The 21,610-nt window shown below is 33.0% G+C and overlaps 1 protein-coding gene across 1 annotated transcript in view; it reads right to left on the bottom strand.

The window, feature by feature from the left end:
- Positions 1–237: 237 nt before the first annotated feature.
- The window catches only part of LOC108725114 (neurotrimin), a 138,264-nt gene continuing 116,891 nt past the window's right edge, over positions 238–21,610 (bottom strand). Inside the window, exons 7-10 of the mRNA XM_018451907.1 lie at positions 11,194–11,343; positions 10,304–10,342; positions 1,214–1,282; positions 238–769 (exon numbers count right to left, since the gene is read on the bottom strand). Of these exons, the coding sequence (XP_018307409.1) occupies positions 609–769; positions 1,214–1,282; positions 10,304–10,342; positions 11,194–11,343 (419 nt within the window). The 3' untranslated portion in view covers positions 238–608. The remainder of the gene's footprint in view (positions 770–1,213; positions 1,283–10,303; positions 10,343–11,193; positions 11,344–21,610) is intronic.

Genomic DNA, 21,610 nt, shown 5'->3' with positions numbered 1-21,610 from the left:
TTATCTTAGTTACATAGAATATCGCCTAGCTATAGTATAATATAAAGAAATAAAATGATCGATTATAGATAGATAGAAGCTTTCTTTTCAATTTAGAGTTAAGCTAGATAGAGGATGAGAATTAAGAGTAAGAATAACTTAATTTGTATTTTTCTTATATAACAAAAATTAATACTTTGTCGAAGTCATGATAACACTCGAAATTTATAGATGTTTCAGTTATCTCTGCAATGCCGTTAATGGAACTCTAAAATAAATCCGGCGTTCCCCAACATGATAACGTAATTTCGGTCGCATGGGGTAGATTTGCGCGGCCCAACTCTGGTTCCGAAACTGTCCGGAGTAATGACTGTCCCTTAAGTCGTAATCCTCCCTTAGCAAAACTCCGCCGGCGAACAGCACCAACCGGGGCCCGCCGCGCACTAACGCTATTTATAATATTATTATTCTATTGTTAAGTTTAAAGTGGTCAACGCAGTCCTCGACGATATTCATCCTCGACGGAAGTCCCTGAGCGATGGATTTACAAGTGGATGTACAAAGTCACGATGATGGCTCGATGATCGGATTACGCATGCGATGGCGTGCAGGACCGTCGTGGGTGAATCTCAGGCCGGATGTAACGTTCGCATCTGCGGATGATGATGGAGGTACAGGCACAGCGCGACAAGGATCACTAGCAGCAACGAGCTATCGTTGCTGGTAGCGCTGGATTCATCGTAGTCCGCTACGTCGCCGCCGTTCTCCTTTCGACCTCGTAATTTCAAATCTACGAGAGATGTGAAATATATACGATTAAAACGCGATCAAAAAATTTGCGTTTAAAAACAGGAAAGGTTTATTTTTGCTACGAAAAACGAAAATGTTTTGTATACACAAATAAACAAAGAAGGCCATATTCAAAACGGAGCTTGAACTTAATGATATTTTTGTGTGAACCTTTCCAGTTTAAATAAACTGCACACCGATTATTTATCAATCTTTTTTGAAACATTTGGTATTTTTAACAAAATTTTAAATAATTAAAAAAAAAATTTTTTTGGTTTTTCTATATTGTAGGTTTTATTAAACTTAAAACGTTCTGAAAAAAATTTTCAAAACATATTTTCAAAACGTTTTAAATTTGATGAAATTCTTGATATTAGAAAGAATAAAAAAAGTAAAGTAAAGATTAGCTTTGTTGAAATTAAATTCTGATATTTAATGTGTATACCTCGTTCCTTTAGCATATCTTGATTTCCCTCCAGGATGTTATTGTTCCCTGAATTATGCCTTGCTTTACCTGCAAACAGAGTGAGATATTGAACGATATCGTTTCTCCGAAGCGAAGTTTATATTTTCATATTGCCAATATTGTCCGAATAAATATTTACGAAAACTTTTATTCATAAGATACACCTAATTATGAATATTCCGTTTTATTCGTCTGTACTCACAATCAGTGTAATTAATTTTCTATCGATGTTAGCTTTATTAATCGACAATTGTTAATTAAATGCATACCTCAATTAGCAGCATTTATTTGATAACTTTTACTCTGTTACGTAAACGTGAGAAATTCAGTATCGACCATCTGTATAAATTAATGGATGAAACGTTATTCAATTGATTATTTTAGTCGTCTTCCTTGATTAATTGGTGCCCGCTGAATGTCTTTAAAGTAATTTGTTTTGCGACGTGGTATTCGGTTTCGGATGGTACGTCACGAAACTACTAATGACAACGGTTGTTAAATCAATTGCCGGGAAGTAGCAATGACAGTAGGCACGAAAATTTAAAACGATTTCTGAGACAGATTTATAGAATAGAATACAGATTTAAATGAATACGAATTGTATTCTTTTACATATACATCACTGTATTGAAAGAAAAATGATACAAGTAAAAAAATTAGCGCATTTTTAAATAATAAAAAGAAACTATTAAGATTAATATATTTTTATGGAAAGACGTCACATTTGTAGCTCATTTGCTTAGTCTTTTATCATTAAGAAATTTACTATAATTTATACTATATTAAGGTTCAGTATTCGAATTTTGAAAACTCAAGACATAGTTTTTTATAACATATTATAAGTAATACGTTATAGATATATGTATTTATATTACGTTATACGCTTTGCTGAAAATATATATATAACATGGAGTGAAATAGAGACTGCATATTCACTACCTAAATTAAGCCATTTCAATTAAAAATTTTAAAAATGTTCTAATGAAAAGTTGTTAATTTTGAGATGCGTCACTTTTCTACCAACGTAGTGATATATCGGATAGGTAATCCTGCTATCTTTTACGAATAAAAAATGCCCCCGAGAGTTTATTCCTCTCTATAAAAAAAACCCGGTCAAATTTTTGTCCTTTGCGCAGAATTGCGGCGAGTTTAAAGCTAAATAACGATATAAAAAAGACGAGGAAAAGTGAGCGGTGGATGCTTTTGTCGCTATTGGAAAAACGATCTAACGTTTTGCTCATGGTGGGAGATCGCTAGTTCGTTTGTCTCCATGAAAAATGCGGCTTGGACCGTATGTTTTCTCAAGTAATGAGAAGAACGAATGGGAACGAGACTGTTAGTACTCGATAAAGCAAGCTTGGCGCAGATTGTGAAAGAGCTTACGATATGACCAACGTGTTTACTTCCTGCGTTGTTAAGTTCCTGCGCGAAGTTTCAAAGACGTCGCGTCGTTACTTTCGCGTGCACAGGAGGATTGACCCGTGGCTTTATCCACGTGTCTAATATTTTTGCCAAGAAAACGTGGTACATTAACTACTCCAACATGTGGGAGATAAAAGTGGGCAACAAATCCTATTAAAAGTTACTAACTGGACATGCCAAATCCGCTTTACCCTTAACAGAAACATCGATAATACTATTTCAATTTTCCATTATCACCAGGAGCAGTTGTATTTACACTGTTTTACACATTTAACTATGTCCGCCCGTATCGAGGTATGTATATATTTAAGCGCATGTGGCGAGGTGGAAAGAGTTCAATAAAATTGACCCAGGGCGTTGAAACCCGGTCTCTCTAATAAATCTTCTCTCGCGCGTGTAACGTAACGTCGCCTCCCAATCTGTTGGCATCAAAATATTTTGCATATATCGATTTCCGGTCGCCGGGCGAACGGGAAGTCGCGCCGAAGACGGGTCAATAATAAATCCCGGATTTTTCATTATGATGGCGCGGAAGATACTCGATGAAATATGAAAGCAAGTTGCCTTTTGCGAGGCAGCTTGTGCTGACATCATTTCGTACACCGATTATTTATTGCAACACGCGTCCTTCGTACTACTAATTATAGTGATTTCTATGTACAGTTACGTAATTGGTCCAAAAATATTGCTTCAGCATTATTGAATGGATGGAAATACGTTTGGAACGTTTGTATAAGAAAATGAGGGTACACCTGGATCTTTTTAAATAGCGTGCACTGTTAAATTCAGAATGTCAAATTATACCAAGGAGTTATTTTCAATCATTTCTACACTTTCAAAAATATCGATGTGGATTTAATACCAGATAGTGTCTATATAATTCTTATATTGGTGCTAATATTATATTAGCATGGTGTTGTATAAATGTCAACATGTGGTGTATATTTATAACTTCTAGCGTTTATATCAATACCATTAAGGTATGGATTTAAAATCCACGGTGTTAAATTTATATCATGTTGGTGTTAATATTAATTTTAACAGAGAATTATATGAACGAGAATTATATAAACGCTATATAGAGTTGAATCTACACTGATATTTTTTAGAGTATATAGATCGTCACTGCTTCTACTCAATACGTTATTGATTTAACTAAAACAATTGAGTTAAACATTTTAATTCCAGAAAATGTATTAAATTTGATTAGTTTATTATGTGCATATGTTAATATGGACATTGTTTACTTTGTAATCACAGAAATGAATTGAGAGAGAGAGATTTACATTTTAACATACATAGAAGAAAAATGGCAAACGTTTTTTAACTCAAGAGATTGGGTTTAGTGCTTTGATATCTAACAGTGTGGAGAGAAGATTGTTTCTAATTAGCTCTCTATTTATCATAAAGTTGAACCTTATCAAGATGGAATTTTTCGTTTATTCATATAAGCTTCTTAATTTAACTGTTAATTTAAATTTTAGTTTTAATTTTAATGAATTTTTAACAATCGGCCCTTTCACATTTTTAAATTCAATTTTTTAACAATTTGACTTTTTGATTATATGGATAAAGAATCCTAACTTAGTAACCACCTTACTTTTTTATGTATAATAAGCACTGAAGAGGAACCAAATCGGGATGAAATCTATAATACGATTGTTCCAATGTATTATATTAATTATTATAAATAAACATAATTCACCCAACTATGTTTGCTCTTACAGGTTTTTTTCTAGCTTTAGAATTATAAAGATAATTAAAATTACAACGAACTGATTTATGAAAAGGCGTTAGCCGCTACGTATATGCCGAATTAATTCGTGTTTATATTGCGTTTATATCTCGTTATCCTGCACGTCGCGTCGCGGTGACTGCATAAAGACTCGCGATGAAATCGTATTCCGCGGCCGAGAGGAGTTCGTGTGGCCGTAAAAACATCGATTAGCCATAAAGCGAAGACGGGGCGAGATGTTTAAAGTTTTCCCGTTGCGAAATGAACCATTAAAGCAGCGAGCGAAGACTCTCAAGCGCCTTGGAACTATATCGCGACCGACGAGAGTGCCTTAAAGCACGTGCTTCAAAGACTGAGTTTTATATCGGCGTTTTTCATCCTGATATAGTACGCATACGCGGTAGTTATATTACATTATAACAGTGCGATAGAGAAGACACGTAACAACGTCTCAATATCGAGTAAATATTTTTATATCTTTTCAGTTTTTCCAGTCGTAATCACCTGAAACTGATAACTGTTAACTGGTAATACAGTGCAACAAATTTTTATCAATTTTTTGTTTCTCAACAAGTATAACGAGTGCTTCTTGTAAGGCTTCTTATACTGAATTAGAGAATAGGTTTTAAAAAAATTCCGTCACCTTTTTATTTTTTAAAAACTCCATTTTGAGAATTTCTTATATAATAACACGAATTTGTAATATATGTAATATACAGCTATAAGAAATTTAAATATTTTTGTACAATAGGTATGCATAAAAGTAAATGTAATGATATATATGAAGCCCTCTTATTGTTTATGTTTTAAGTAATATATTAAGATAATAAAATTTATTGGCAACGTTTAATATAAAAAAATTACACTGATTTAGAAAGTTTTTCAATACCTGAATAATGATTCTTATGTATTTTATTCCGTAAAGTAAAAGAAAAGAAGTTGTTGAAATTTCTAAAATTTTAAATTAAAAAAATTTTTTCAAAAATAGAAGTCCTTGATTTCTCAAAATTTAAGGGTGGAATTTATTTAATCTTACATTTTTTTCAGCAGTAAAGAATCTTTATGATACAGAGTGTAATTATTTGGTAGATTATTTGCAAAATATATTCAAAATATTCGATTCATGAGAGCTTAAAACAGAATTGGAAGTTTACAAAAATATAGACTGGGGTATATTGTTCCTTTGTGCGATGTTTCGACGATGAATACATTTTGCAGCGGAAAGAGAAAAAGCCCAACGTAGATAACAAAATACTTTACGTGCGCTTAGTTAATACTCGGGCAGAGCACAACGAAATACAGTGAAGCACGGTACGGCACGGCGCACTGACATGTAATTTACCATCTCCTTTGAGGGTCCGATGTATTGTTCCACAAAGCTCTTCCTGTATTATTATCTCTTTGAATACATCAGTGTACTCGAAATACCGCGTTGAGAGAGAAGAGTCTTTCGCGAATTGGTACTCTAAAGTCTAAACGTCTCTGCGCGTCATTTTGTCCTCTTCAATACTCATTTGCATACTAAAAATAAATCCAGAAATATTATATCCATTATCATATTAAATATTTTATTATATTAAATAAATGTATGATTTATTAGGAAATTTAAGCGACGAGATCGAATATTTTACCATCAATTTTTAAACATGCCCAACATATTTTTATCATGTTACAGCATTAGAGCGGTTGTAGTTTTTAAGGATGGGTCAGATGTATATAAAATAATCTCTGCAAAAAGTTAATTGGAATTGAAAATTTATACTTTCCACATAAAAATCTACATTTGGAACAGTTCAATAAGGTCAATATTTATATTTAATAATACAATTTTATAATTTAAATGAAAATTTCCCCCCTTATTTTATTTTAATTACTTTTTAAAAATATGTCTACTGCTTGTTGAAATAACGTTTGACCCAGGTTTCAAATAGCCGCCTAACTTTTGTATTCAAATACAATATAGAAAATTCTGTAATTTTTTCATAATTCTTTTATTATGTTAAAAAAAATACATGTAATATATTCTTAAAATCTTAGAAAATACATATTTTTTCCATATAAAACGATGTATAGTAATATATTATATATACAAATTGCTGAAACCGCAACTTTCCAAATCCCATGTCCCTTTTTTTAAATCTTCCCGATGTTGAATATTCTTTTTCCAAGGAACTTTTATTTCTCTAACGGATATGCGCCAGGTTACTTAGGGAAAAGTATGTTACGCACAACCTCGAGACGTTAACGCGACGTGCGAGAGGAAAGCCGAAGGTGGAGAGGCGATCCCTTTGCGGGGAGAACTTTGGTTTTATCTTTTTCTATCGCGATGAAAAGCAGGTTGGCGCGATAGATGCAGGAGCCGAAATGTTATTCATCCGGGTCTCTTTAAAAAGTCATTTCTCTGAACGTCTATCTCCGCATATATCGTAGATATATGCGCGCGAACCTCTGCACATTCTGCACCAAGCTTGCATGAAGCCCGACGCCGACTTTTGTGCGCGTTTCTCTCGCGATCAGTGCTGTACATGGGCTATAGCCCAGGGTGGCAAATTTTGAAGAGCGACAAATTTTAGGAAGAATGTTTTTAGTTAAGCATTGAAATAATGTTCATAAATAATTTAAAATCACACTAGATAGACAAGATAATTCATAGTGAAGCGCAATGTATAATGCATAAAGAAAGATTAAATTTGCTATCTTATTGTGGGAAATATATTTATTATTTTATCAATTTGTGTACTTTCGTTGTACGTCTTTTTGCTATTTTTATACTTTGAATACCTAAATAAATTATTTTTTAAAGATCTCGAAAAAATTAATTTTTAAATTAATCTAATATAATTACTAAAAAATTTTACCCAGGTGACATCACATTTTAAAAGGGCGCTCAAAATATTTCATATGCGCAATGGGCGCAAGATGGGTTAATGTGGCCCTGCTCGCAACAACGATCTGTCGTGCAAATGGTCGGTCAGTCGGCTGGTCGGCTGGTTGGTTCACGAAACCCGACACGACGACGGCTTCTATTCATCCGCGATTTCATGTTGAAATAGTGCCGACCCCTCTCTTAAAGCCTCCGCGCTCGACGATGGAGAAGCTCGAAGTTGGTCGGATGGAAAACTTGAAATGCCTTAACAAGCGCGGGTGACATAGATTCGCGCGAACGTGCCGCTTTTGAATTGCATTCTCCGTGGTAGGTCGTGTACACGCTTCTCGTTACGATATTGTTAATAGAAATTACATTCCCAGAATCGCGGCGATATTTGAGAGCGAACCGGAAAATAATAAGCGTTTGCATTGCATTCTAGAATTATTAGACTGTATCCTCGAAAATATGTTTTTGTCTGCTTAATGTTTACTCGTATATATTTGGCAGTGTCATGGGAAATATTATCTACAAAACACATATTCTCAAAGTTGAGGAAAAAATATAAACTTACTCATTTCTTATGAAAGAATATTTCGAGAACATAGAAGGTACAAAACAATACTACTAACAAGGAACACTATTCAAATGTCCTACGCCGATTTGTTTCTTTTTAAAAAAATCTTATCATAAGATTTTTCAAAATAATAAGATTTTTATTAACATATTTCATATCGAGTCAATTTTAAATGATCTAATTGTAAGTGACTACGCTATATGGGTACCATAGTATTTTTGTTTGCGTTAGTTATATTTGTTAAATAATATATATTTCATAATAGTTGTGGTTAAAAAATTGTTATTAACAATAATGGTTAAAAAAATTATTATTAACAATATAATAAATGATGTATTAAAATTAATTAAAATTATCTTTATAAAGAAGAATGGTTTAATATACCATTATTGCATCATATATTATAATTATATGTCCATATATAATATCAAGAATTATTTATAATTACTTTTCTTTTTATAGCCACAATGTCAAATCAAACGGCCTGAATGGAAAGTCCAGCGTGGGTCATCGACGCGGCACGGAACGTGTTAAATATTATAAAATATAAGAAAGACTTTTTTTATACTTATTGAGTACTATTTTTATACTCTTGAGATATATATTATATCTCAAGAGTTAAAAACTATCTAAAAAGTTTTATGGCTTAAACCCTTTCTCGGTATAAAATCTCCGAAAATATACTGTACCAAAAAATTTTTAGATAAAATTGATTCAATTTTTATTATAAAATTAAATTGCGCAATAATAAAATTTTTATCGATTTTTTAAATAAAATTCCTCAGTTTCCAATCAATTTTTGCAAAACTTATTATTATTATTTAATTGTACGATAAAAAGTAAATAAACGTTATCTGAAATTTTTTTTCGGTGCATTTTCAAAAAATGTTTTATCCTTTAAGTTTGAAATTGTGCATGAATAAAAAGATGTATGTACAAAGTATAAAAATTTCTTAGATTTGTATCTCTGCAATTTAAAATTGAAAAATCTCTTAGACGTTTACGTTAAAAAGAAATAAATTGACGTTGAATGTTTGGATAATAATCTTTGTAAAAGATTGTACACAATGTTCAGTTACACACTGTCGAAAAATTGTTTCTTTGGTTCAATTCAAACAGAGAGCACGTTTGTGCGCGGATCCAATCGCACAAACTGGCTACTCGATCTAATTAATCAGCGACCCGTTCGTCCGCCACAAGTACACTGCGCTTCATCATTCAAAAAGTACTTCTCAATACAAAGCGAGCAGTAAGGGTGGACGATCGATTTATATTTCGTGCAACGAAATTGAAATGAAGCGGTTAATTAATTAATGGCTTAGTATCTCTACCAGCTCTTCCATTGAAATTCATAAAGCAATTTCGAAATTAAGTCGCGAGTCTCTTCATCTCTTTACATTCGAAAGGGTTTCCCCTCATTAGTGTAAAATTCCTGATCTCCGTCTGGCAGACGCGTGTAATTTTTTTAAAAAGACGCGTGTAATTTTTTTAAAAAGTACTTTACGATATTATATTACACTGTAAAAAGTTTCATGTAAAATTACAAATTATAGTAGATAACTTTGGATGTCACTATTAAAGATATATATTTACGCATGTAAATAAAATTGCAACTTACAAATACCATTACTGCCCCTCTTTTATTAAATAATTAAATAATTAAATAATTAAGTAATTAAACAAAAATGAGTTTACAATTTAAATTAAATTTATAGAAATATTTACGTAATGATTCGCCAACGAATTACGTCCAATTTTTCTTAAATGTTGTATATAATGATTGTGGTCGCATTTGCGCTCACAACACTTATGGAAATCATTTCATCCTTGTTGTTTATCAAAATTAAAAAAGAACAAATGATGCTCATGAACGTTGAGAACATGAATTGTAATTGTCTATGTATACAATTGCTAATATGTCGATGTATACAAATGTAAAAATGTAAATTATATAATATTACAATAATCTGTACAATTACACAAAAACTATAAGATATACTAAATTATTATATTGTTATTTTCCGTCTAATATAAAGATACACATACACAATTAAACCAAAGGTACACAATGCGATTTTTCATGCTGGATCGCATGCGACGTAAATTACTAGACTAGAAATTCTGCGTTCTGTGTGGTGCAATTCTAGTAATTTACTAAATCGCGTGCAATCTAGCATGAAAAATCGCATTAATTAATGTACTTCGAGTTTTAAAAATAAAAATACCAATTTTTGTAAAAATGCACAATTTTTATATATTTTCACTATAAACTGTGTAATTTTTAAACATATTATTTATATGTAATTTTTTACATACTCTTTTTATAGTGATACTACAAAATCTTGCACACTAATTTCGTTGCACGGAGAGTTATTCTTTGTGCAAAAAAGACTTACTCTCTTTCTTTTGCAAAAACAAGACTTACTCTCTTTCGGACAATTGTATACCTAAGTAGAAAATGCTACTTACCTTTGTACTTGGTGATGCTGGAATTGGAGCCCGTTATTGCTGTAAAAGTAAATAACGGCGTTCAATATTATTCAAACGACGCTGCTTCGTGTACTTCAAAGTGACGTCAGATATCTAAAGCGCGAGCTGAAGAATCTTTCGAGTCGCGGGGATCTTCGGAAAGGAGATGGCTCGATAAGGCCCGGCGGCAGTAGCTAAGAAATAACGAGGCGAGCAATAACGCGCGATAGTCTTTTCAAGTCACACTTCCTAACTCACGACTTTGTTTATACACTGTCCTAACTCGCGGAGGTTCTAACTCCTTGTTATCTTTCACTTTACGGGTGTAAACAATTTCCACGGCTCGCAAGTACGCCTCGTCTATTTTCAGGATCCAGGCGATTCGCGCACTTTAGCGAATATTACTCGCGACTCTAAGTACAGCGCGAAATGTTGAAGTCCGACAAACTTTTCCCGTGATTCCGAATCGGGATCTTCGTCCTCTTGCGCACACGGCCGTCAGAGAATATTTTTGCGAAATATTGTTTTATTCATAAGCCCACAGACGCTTTTAAGAATATAAGGTCTTGGCCTTGCCTCGTGCTCCCTCGTGGGATTTCAGTCGCTATCTCGGTAAAAATTCCAACTATTTTAACGCAGCTGCTGCTTAATAAGCTGCAGCCAGCACGCGAGTGAGCCATACGGCGCGGCCGCTGTTTTGTCGAATTCGAAGTACGTCTCGCGAAGTATAATCTCTTGCAAACGACGTACAATACAATTTTACTAGAATTTATTCCGCGGAATTCCGCGACGTATTAGTTCTACGAGACAATGGCTATTACGTGAGGTTGTTGATATACGGTGCAGCGAGAAAAAAATTTTCAGAGCCGAGATGCCACAGTTATACTTACGATAGACCTTAATGCTGCCGTCAGTGTCGCCCAACGAGTTCCTGGACACACATTTGTACGAACCGTAATCCGTCGGACTGACGGAGTTTATCGTCAGCCTCATGTGTATTTTGTACGCGTTATCTTTCAGCACTGGATCGTATTTTCCTCCTGCAAACAGATCGCAATCCCAGTCAGTAATACGCTGTGCAGTTTTATTCGTCGCATTTTTTTTTTCATTTTTCATTATCGTTAGAATAAATGATGCCCGCGGAAGTCGCTCCGGATTACGTCGATCGAATTAGAGCGATATATATATACCTGCTCTCTTTTTCTCTCTCCCTCACATTTTCTAAAAAAAAGGAAATGATACGTGTGCGCAGACATTATATCTGCGCTCTTTTTGTCCCAATTCCAAAAAAAAAAAATCACGCTTAAATCAACTAGACGCGCCAGCGCGCATACCGAAATAAAAAAAAATTAAAACAAAAAAATAACAACAAAAAAAAACATTCGCTTTCCCGTCATGTGCTGTCAGTCACCGTTTGCCCGGGGTTACCTGTCATTCCCTTGACGTGATTTACTCTTTCGGGTGGAGCTTGAAAATAGAAGTACGACAGGATCGCGGGTATTTTTATCGGAATATGCGGCGGTAATCGAAGGCTTTTAAATAACCGTCCGTCCTTCGCGCGCATCCATGGTATGTGGGTCAACTGGCGTGGTGACAATACGCGAAAAAATCTCATAGAAATAATTCACCTCGCGGTACGCCTTCGGGACAATAGCGACGTTCGGATGGGAAAACCGGAATTCAACGAAGAGGCCTATTTCCTAATTATTTCCTGCCTCGAGAAGTCGATCGAGCGATTTAATAAGTGGCGGGCGCGATCTATTTGGACGACAGCCGTGTCTCGTGAAACTTTTTCTCTCGTCCCGTGATTGATTTTACGGACGTGAGTTTTTCGATACTCCTCGCCCGGAAAACTGTCATGAAAGTTTAAGCAGTACAATGTAACAAAATGTGTGGACAAAACATACGTTTTCCGTTACACATAATTAAATTTCTTTATCGTCGTGAAAGATTGATGTGGGATTTCGTTCGAGAATTATTGTCCACTTGTCATTCGTTCGGGAATAAACGTGACTATAAATTTTAAATTGACTTTGCCGGTATACGAGATCCACGGGATGAAAACAGATTGAAAATCACTAATGTTTTTTTTATCGAAATGATGCGCCGCAAAGCGATTATTCGATAATTTTGCAAATATCTATTCTCTTATGATCTGCATTCGCTATTTGCAATTTGTCAATTTACGATTCATAACCCGTAAACGTGGTCGTAATAACATGAAATTGTGAATATCAACATTCGCGATCACGGAAAGCGCATTATCCGTTCCAAATCCATTCGAAGACGAATCCAAAGTACGTTTCAGTTCAATGATTGTACCTCTTTTATTGTTCCGTTTTGCATTCCGTGCTGACGCCTTTCGCGCGACATCACGCCCGGAAAACGCCGTTTGTGATCTTCTTCTGGACCGAGAACCGGAAGCGCCGTTGAATGGCGTCGTGCGAAACCGAAATCACGTTAACTTAAGACCGCCGCACGTCGAATATCGAAATAGTCGCGACGCGACGTACCGGCGCTACCATCTTCCGGACTGATTGAACTATTGTGACGTTACCTTCGACAGCCGTGAGTATTCGCAGACGACTGTCGAATCTGAACGGGCCGTTTCCGACCCGAAATCGAACGCCATTTATTACGAGCGCCGATCGGCAGCCGAACGATTTGCCAACCGTTTTGATAAAACGTAGGATCTTAGATGTTCGGATCGATTATGCGAGTTGTGTCACACGAGGCAAATGCGAGGCATAGAAATCGTCTTGACCCTCAACGGCGACGACTTGAAATTGTAGCTTCGGATTCAAAGATGATTTCCGGCGTCTTGAATATAGACGCGTATATAGACGCGTGCGGTACTGTTGAATGACTCGTTCGAGGTATTGGAAAGCGAAAAGTACAAGAAAAGTTCGAAAATGTCTACCGCGAAGATATCTTGGAAAGAACTGACTCGCACAGTTAGAAAATTTATGTTAAATTTGACATATTTCATGTGCCCTAAACTTTGTGTTAATTCAACACAACATAAGTATAGCTGTTTTCTCTTTAGGAAATACAGTTGATATAAACGTCTATCCACATCTTGGCATTCAATGAATAATAAAGACTGAATGAGTGAATGACATTAATAGTGTCAACTGTAACTCCTAAAAGAAAAACAGCCTATATTAGAAAGTAACATAAATATTATGTAAAATATTATATAAAAAATTTATATAACAAATTAACATAAAAATATAATACTGAAACAACACACTTGAAAGAATTGCGTTAACACATCTCACATGTCTCGAATTTTTGTGTTAATTTAACACAAGATAAACATATTAGAAAGTAACACAAATATTATGTAAAAAAATTAACACAAAAACGTAACATTGATACATTTTATAAGCAATAATATGTCTTCATTAAAATTAACATTTGTAATATGTTAAATTAATATGTTTCAATAAATTTAATATTTATATAACATTATCATATTTTATTTATCACATTCATATTTTATCATATAGAACTTATATTTTAAAAAATATTTTTATATCAATTGGTTATTTACTCGTAAAAAGTATTATTTTAACAATATATGTTGAATACTTTCCCATGACTCTCAAATTTGGCATTATTGCGTATCAGTTCAACATAAAATGTTTAAATAACAATCATATTATGTTAAATTAATATTCGGATATATTAAAAATTTAATACGAAAATTTTAACAAGGACCAATTTTAACACAAATACAAATTTTGTTTACATTTGATCGAAATATATTGAATCACCATCAGTCCATCAGTTGCTGATCAATAAAATGAATTTCTGGATTATGCTAACAAACTCCTGTGTACCGAGGATTTACGCAAACTGTCTGAACTGCAATTTTATCATCTCGCAAGTTAATGTTTAACATTTGGCGAATATAACGAGCAAAGCGAAATAACGCCCTTTAATACTGCTCGAGTCAGCTGACTTTTCTACTTTTTAAGAACTCTACCAAATCGCTGCAAAGTCCTCGTGTACGAGTGCTTAAAAAGAAAAAGACAAGAAACTTTCTTTTCGTGTCGGTTCATACGTAAGAGAAAATTATTGAGATGACAAATGTTTTTGTAAAAATTGCTTGCCCCGATGTTAGAATTTGGTGATGGCTGTCAGTTTGGCGTTTCGTTTCTTTTCGAGGGAAAAATTCCGTTTCTATTATACGTGCTATTGGCGTGAACGATTTAGAGGTGATTCGGTTTGTATAGGATAAAACTTGAATTATACAGAGTGAGTCGCCAGAAAATGTAGGTTATTGAAACCGCCCTGGTAGAAATAGCGCTATGAATATTGGAATACTTAATGAAAATGGTTGCATTTTTAAAGGTTTTTATTTTTATACCTAAGATACCAAGAAGTTATCGTTCCATTTTTATTGACAACAAATGTAACAGGGATCGACATTCGGACATTGTATTCATTATATCCATTTATATTCTATTATATTCACACAAAAAGGAAGATTCTAAGTATCTAAAAATTTAACTAGATTTAAAAATAATTTTGTTGAATATAATAATAATAATTAGAGCGTTATAGAATATGCTGAAATATTGATAAAATGCTGCAAAAAGTTCTAATATTATAACAACTAATTTGAATGTCCTACAGAATTATATTTTTGTAATCCAAATAAAATTATTTTCAAATCTGTATTCAGACAACTTTTAAATACTTTAGCAAAATTATTCTTTTCCTGAATTATACTTGTTCTAATTTATAGATATTATTAACTTTACGATTGTTTATTGACTTTTCTTTTTAAAATTTTTGTTATACTGAAGAAGACTTAATATACAGCCGAAATATTTATATTAATTTATTATTCTTTATTCACATTTTTATTGATTTATTTAAGAATAAATGAAACTTTCACTTTTAATTATATACCATATTTTGTGGCTCGTATCTTTGTTCATTTTCTTTCCTTATTTCCATTACATTCCATTTAAGGTATGCAAATTTGTGCGAAGCAAATTTTTTATGTACACACGTGTGAGGCGCAATTTGATTATAAGAAAGATATATAAAGCGAAATGATTCATTTCCTTATTTGATTGACCAATCGTTTCTTTCTCGTGGAACACCACAGTATTTCTAGGTTTGACGTCGCCACCAAGAACTATTTCCGATCTAAACGGCCGAGTTCGACACTATCTACCGTAGCATCGATCACGGTACGTCTTGTTAAAACGCGTGAAATCGCGTCCAATCATTTTTCCAGTCACGCCATTCGTACATGCATTCCGTGTGCCCTTCTAGCTCGCGATTTATTTCTCACCCTCTGGCGCATAATCGCCAGGGCGAATATATTACCTCCGTTGTTTGCGGCGTCTCCCATCGATGTAATCTCGTGAAGAATAACTTAACGGTCCAACGACAGAAACAAACGTCAGCCCGTATTAGCTTTGATCACGTTTGCGGCCAAATAGTCGAGTGCAAAAAAGGAGAAATGCGGGACGTGCAATCTCGCGGATTCTGACATGAGCTCGGTCAAAAGCGAGCGAGATGAAATTTTCACAATCACAGTTCGCGTACCGTCGGTTCTGTTTATTTGAATGCTTTCAATTAGACGCAAATGGAAATTGGTCGAAGAAATGAAAGAAAACACAGGATGCACGTACAATTCGCATGGAACGTTTTCGCCGCCCCGAGGCCAACCCCGGTCGGCCCTTCATGCCGTAGTGCACTGCACAGTAACGAATATGTAACATAAAAAAGAACAAACAAAATAGCCCTTTGGCTCTTACAAAAATGCATCGACAGCGATCTTCCGGGGTGATTTAATCTGCAGATCCTAAAGTTTCTGTCCGGTTTTCCGTCGTGATTGTATAGATTAATGAAACCATTTACATTTCGATGGTGTCTGATGTTGATTAAATTTTTATTTGATCTTTATTTGATCTTTGACGTTCATTTGACTAAATTATTTCATTTTAACGACAAATTTCTATTTTATATATATATATATATATATATAGCCATTGATGTATTAATTTATTCTTTATTATATTATTTTAATTATGAGTTTTTACATCAATAACAACAAAATTTCAATTACTGTAATCTTATTTTCTGATTTGCATTGGTTTTCACTCAGCTTAACAAATACCTAGTGAGCACCAATTAAAAGTAACATAACATCAATATTATAATTTCATACTCAACAACAATGTAATTATTATGTACAACATGCCCTATAATACCATACATTCACTATATTGTTAAGTGTGAAATTATATTATAATATCGATGTTATGTTACTTTTAGTTTTTGTTTATTAGGTAATGGATGAGGCATTTCTATATTATTGGAAGTTTTTGAAGATACCTCATTTGATACCGAAAATACATAAATTCTGTAAATATCATTGAGGATGACTTGAATGAAATCGAAATATTCTCCGATATAATTATGAAGTAAATTAGGATAACGCGAAGTAATTTGGAGAAGTTAACAGATAAAAGATTGTAGTAGCGCATAATGTATTCAATTAAACTTATAAAACAACCACCAATTGCATCAATAGTGTATGTTTTGTATGTTTAATGGAATACACTAAGTAACCTCAATCTTTTATACAACTTGAAATTTTCTATTAGCCTATCCAAATTACTATTACATATCCTCTTTATCCTATATTTTTCACTGAAAATCTTTGCGCACTGATTACTACGTGATTACGCTCTTATTTGCCTTTTATTTTGTCTAATGTTTCATACTATTTAGTTCGAAAAAATCTTCCACTTTTCGTATCGCATAATTTATCGGGCGGACAAGTGAATTTAATACGCGACGGTGTTTATGCGATCAAAATTTAACTTTTATTCCCCTCGTTTCGCTTTACTGCTATTAATCCCATTACTATTGATCAGCGCATGCTCAGCAATGCATAAAGAACGATATCTTTAAATTCTCCTATGAATGAAATCCTTTAATGCCATTTTATCCATGAATCTAATCTAGAAGTTAATTCCTTAAATGAGTTTCTACCGGAGAAACACGGCGCTGCTTTTAATTTACACGGAGGTTCGGCCCTGTATATCTTCGAAATAGATACAGGAGGAAGGGAGGGGGGAGGAATATGGCGATTACAAGAGGCAATCTAGTTTTTAATACCGTTAGATTTATTTATTTAAGCAGTATCAGCCCCGCGCGCGAACATCTCGCGCGGCTTCTTTCGGGTCGTTTATTCGACCGGAATTAGCCTCTGAATAATGCATGCGAATCCCGGTAGCACGTTAAAGGTATAACATGATTTTATCTGGTATTTATGAGGAAGACTAAGGATGCGACGAGTGTGTGTATAAACGCCAAACATGGCCGAGATCGCCCTTTTCTGTGCCGACCGTTATTACATCACCTCTGTGGTTAGCATTTGCATCTGTATCGAACGCAATAATGTTGCGCACAATGTAAGTTTTGACCCCCCCTTACCCCCTCCGCCGATCGTGTTAACACGTAAATCCCTCGTCCGAAGATTTCTGTCAGCTGTTTAAATGGAAGCTGGAAAGTCATAAGCATATCTCGTATACCTATAATGACGCAGGATAATTATGTTACCTGCAGAGTTTACAACGTGATTTACTGCACATACACGTTAAAAAACATTTTGTATTTAGGTTAAAATTCATCCCTATTAAAATTTTGATGTTGAATTTTTAACATATCCGATTGATTAATTTCAAATATGTGATTATGTTATTTGAACATTTTATATTAAATTGTGATATATATTCAATATTTTTTAAAACAACACAATTTCTAGTTTAGTGAATAATTAATATAAAAATAATGTGATTTGAAACGTCGTTCTAAGATAAATAAATAAATGAATAAATTTTAAGATAAATGTGTTAAATATGTAAATTTTAATTTTATTGCGAACCGTGTTAATTTAGCGTATCGATCCCTATTTTAAAAGTGACACAACTTAAAAAATGTGATTTTTGCGATAATTGAAAAATTCGTGTTAAATTTGGGACATGTGAAATGTTCACTCAAATGGTTCACTCAAATTTTTGTGTCAATTTAGTGTAAGATGAATTTAATGTAAGATGAATAAAAAGTAACACAAATATTATGTAAAAAATTAATACAAAAAATCTCTGAAATGTTACACATAAAAAACCAGAAGAATGGCTTAAATTTAAAAACGGATGCAGAGGGCTTAAATCACGTTTACAATGAATTGGTAAATTATTCATTCAATTTTATGTATACTTTGTTCGACTATTTATGATATTGACCTACACATAGCTGTGACTGTGTATCATTAGGCATTTCAATTTTGATTGTTACAAGATGTTAATTAAATTCTCTTTTTAATGTCTATGTCGAAGATCACCGAAATTGTACAACGATAATTAGTACGATCTTTTTGCTGCAATAACGAAGTAAGACTTGAAGGATCTCTAACGGATAGGGAGGATTGTTATGTATCACGGATTCAACGCATATGTTGTATTACAGTATGGAGTCAGATAATTCTCTGTCCATATAGTCTATTAAAACTATTTGGATGCAATAAGGATATTTTAACATCCCAGTACTTGCGTCATTGCAGTAGGAAGGTATTAGAAGAATAAATAATACGGCGGTAACACAATTCAACACAATGGTCTGTTTAAAAATTTTATATACTTTCTTATGCGGTCTTATTTTATTTTATATTCTATGCACTGATGCAATCTTATTTTAACTTGTATTTTATGCGCTGAGAATGGCTTAATCTTGAGCTGAAATGTACGTTTTTATATGTTCATTCATTTGAATTAAATGACCAACAAAATCAGAATATTGTAGATTGTTATTAATTATTAGAAAATCTTTGCGCACTGTCTTTCACGTTGATTCCGTATAGTCCTTTATGTCAATTATTAATGTTTGAATATCGAGGAGTCCGTTGTTGATTATTAACACAAAAAAGTATTATTTAATAATTTGTAAACAAATCGTGGAAGCGTATTTTTCAGTAAAATTAATATTTATGGTACATTAAATCAACACATATTTTATTCATTCATCTTAGAATATAAATTTCAAAACATTATTTTCAATCGCGGGTAAGGTGATATTTTTCACACTAATTGGTTATTTACAGATTTTTATGATGCTAGTAGCGTTATTATTAAATCTATTAATTTATAATTGTGAGATTATTATTTCAGTTTACACTATTAGTATTTGTGTTTCAAATCCGATAAACCAAATCGCGGTGCAATCTATAAAACTGCTCTTTTTTATTTGTGTTTATATTCGCATATGAATATTATTAAGCATCAAGATCCGCTTTGACCGAAAATGGCTCTCTCTCTCTCTCTCTCTCTCTCTCTCTCTTTCTTTCCCCTTACCCTCCCTCTCTTATTTGTGTTTTAACGCTTCTCGCTTTATTTTACTTTAATAGTATATTATTTTTATAATTTTACTTATTGTGTATTATTTTTATGTTAATAGTAAGTATATTATTTAATATTATATTATTTTTATGTATTTTTGGTTCACATAAATTGTGGCGATTATATTGCCACGACGCCGCAAGCCGAGCGACAAGTTCGCGGAAATTTACGTGCACGGATTCGCGATACATATACATACATATATACTCCGCAGATATAAACGAAGATCGCTCGTCGTGAAGCAAAAACCTTTAAATCCGTCAATTTCTTTTGACATGTCTTGACTCGTTTCTCGGCATTGTTCGGAGCATTGTTTACAAGCGAAATAAATTGTATAAAGCGTCTGCAATAATACATTTGCATCCGCAAAAGTTAATTCTTTAAACAATTGTTATCTGCGAATTTTTTTTTTTTAATCATATTATTTAAATACAAATACAGAGTAACAACGTCGATAAATAATAGGATATGAGAAAATAATATTATAATTGATTTTGTAAGATGTCTGAAGAGAAAACAAGCGATCGAGCTGGGAGAGAAAAAGTCGAGGAGTCGACACGCTTGATGTTAGACCTTAAATCGATCTTAAATCAGCTGTTCAATAAATTGTAACATAAAATAACCGAATACTGCAAAAATTCTTTCGACTGAACCTGTATCATTCCTAAAATATTATTTTGACATTAGGCTAAAATGTCAATTTAAATAAAATATTTAAATAACATAATCACACATATTGTTAAATTAAAACTCAAATAAAAATGAAACAGAAAATTTTAACGAAGTTAACTTGAATTAATCATTTCCGACACAGATACAAAATGTTTTCCTACTGTGTACATGAATAAATTAAATCAAGATTACTCTATCAATCATTAAAAAAAAAACTAACTTTATTTTTACAATTTATCCGTCGAACTATTACTTGTTTTTAAAATTTTCTAAGAGATAATACCTTCATAATACCTTCTACAAAATAATACATTTTAAGTCACATTATTTTTTTTAAACGAAATGGACAATTCTTCTACAGACAACATTTAGACTTAAAATAAATTTTAGTGATCGAAGTTTAAAGAAGAAATTATTTTAGTTGGAATTTTATCATTGATCAAGATAAATATCAATACCTATAAACTGATACTTCAAGTTATGTCACTTTTGATAAATTATTCTGTATTTGTTATAATTTTGTAGGATATCGAAATTGTCACAATTCAAAAAGGGTGATTTTTTAAGGATTGTGCAATGAAAAACTTAATTTTTTTACTTACGTTACTTTTGAAGTAAGGAAATGACATTACAAGTCTGTTAACTTTATTAAAAAAATATACTTTCACACTTTGCTTATAAATTATATTTTTGTTCAATGTTATATTTTTTATGTTAACTGTTATATAATATTTTTATTACTTCCTAATATATATTTTTTTGTGTTAAATTAACACAAAAAGTTGGGTAGACTATTTGGGACACGAATTAAATTTCACAAAAATTTAGCATACACGTATTAATCTTGTATTTAATTTCATACAAATTCTCCAATTGTGGCTGTGTTCCAAATTTACTGTTAGTACTGAAAATGCTACAGTTTACGTTACGTGCACTATATATTTTCAGTAATGGCAGTCAATTTTGGAACACGGTATGTGTACCAAACACGCGGTAACGAAGAATAAATTACGAAACGCGTGTAGAGGGTATAAGAATCATAATAGTTATGATTAATTTTCATCATTATGCGTCTTGTCTCTTGATTGTTGAACGCGCGGCGACTATTGCGCGCGTATTTCATGATACGGATAATTTCTCTGCCATAAAAGTGTAGCGTAACCGTGCATAGCTTTCTGCAGCGATTGAATAAGCTCGACAGGAG

This window comes from Mycetomoellerius zeteki, unplaced genomic scaffold, assembly GCF_001594055.1.
Source record: "Mycetomoellerius zeteki isolate Tzet28-1 unplaced genomic scaffold, Tzet1.0 scaffold327, whole genome shotgun sequence".
Lineage (NCBI taxonomy): Eukaryota > Metazoa > Arthropoda > Insecta > Hymenoptera > Formicidae > Mycetomoellerius > Mycetomoellerius zeteki.
The sequence above is the reverse complement of the archived record's forward strand: the minus strand, read 5'-3'. Positions and strand labels throughout refer to the sequence as shown.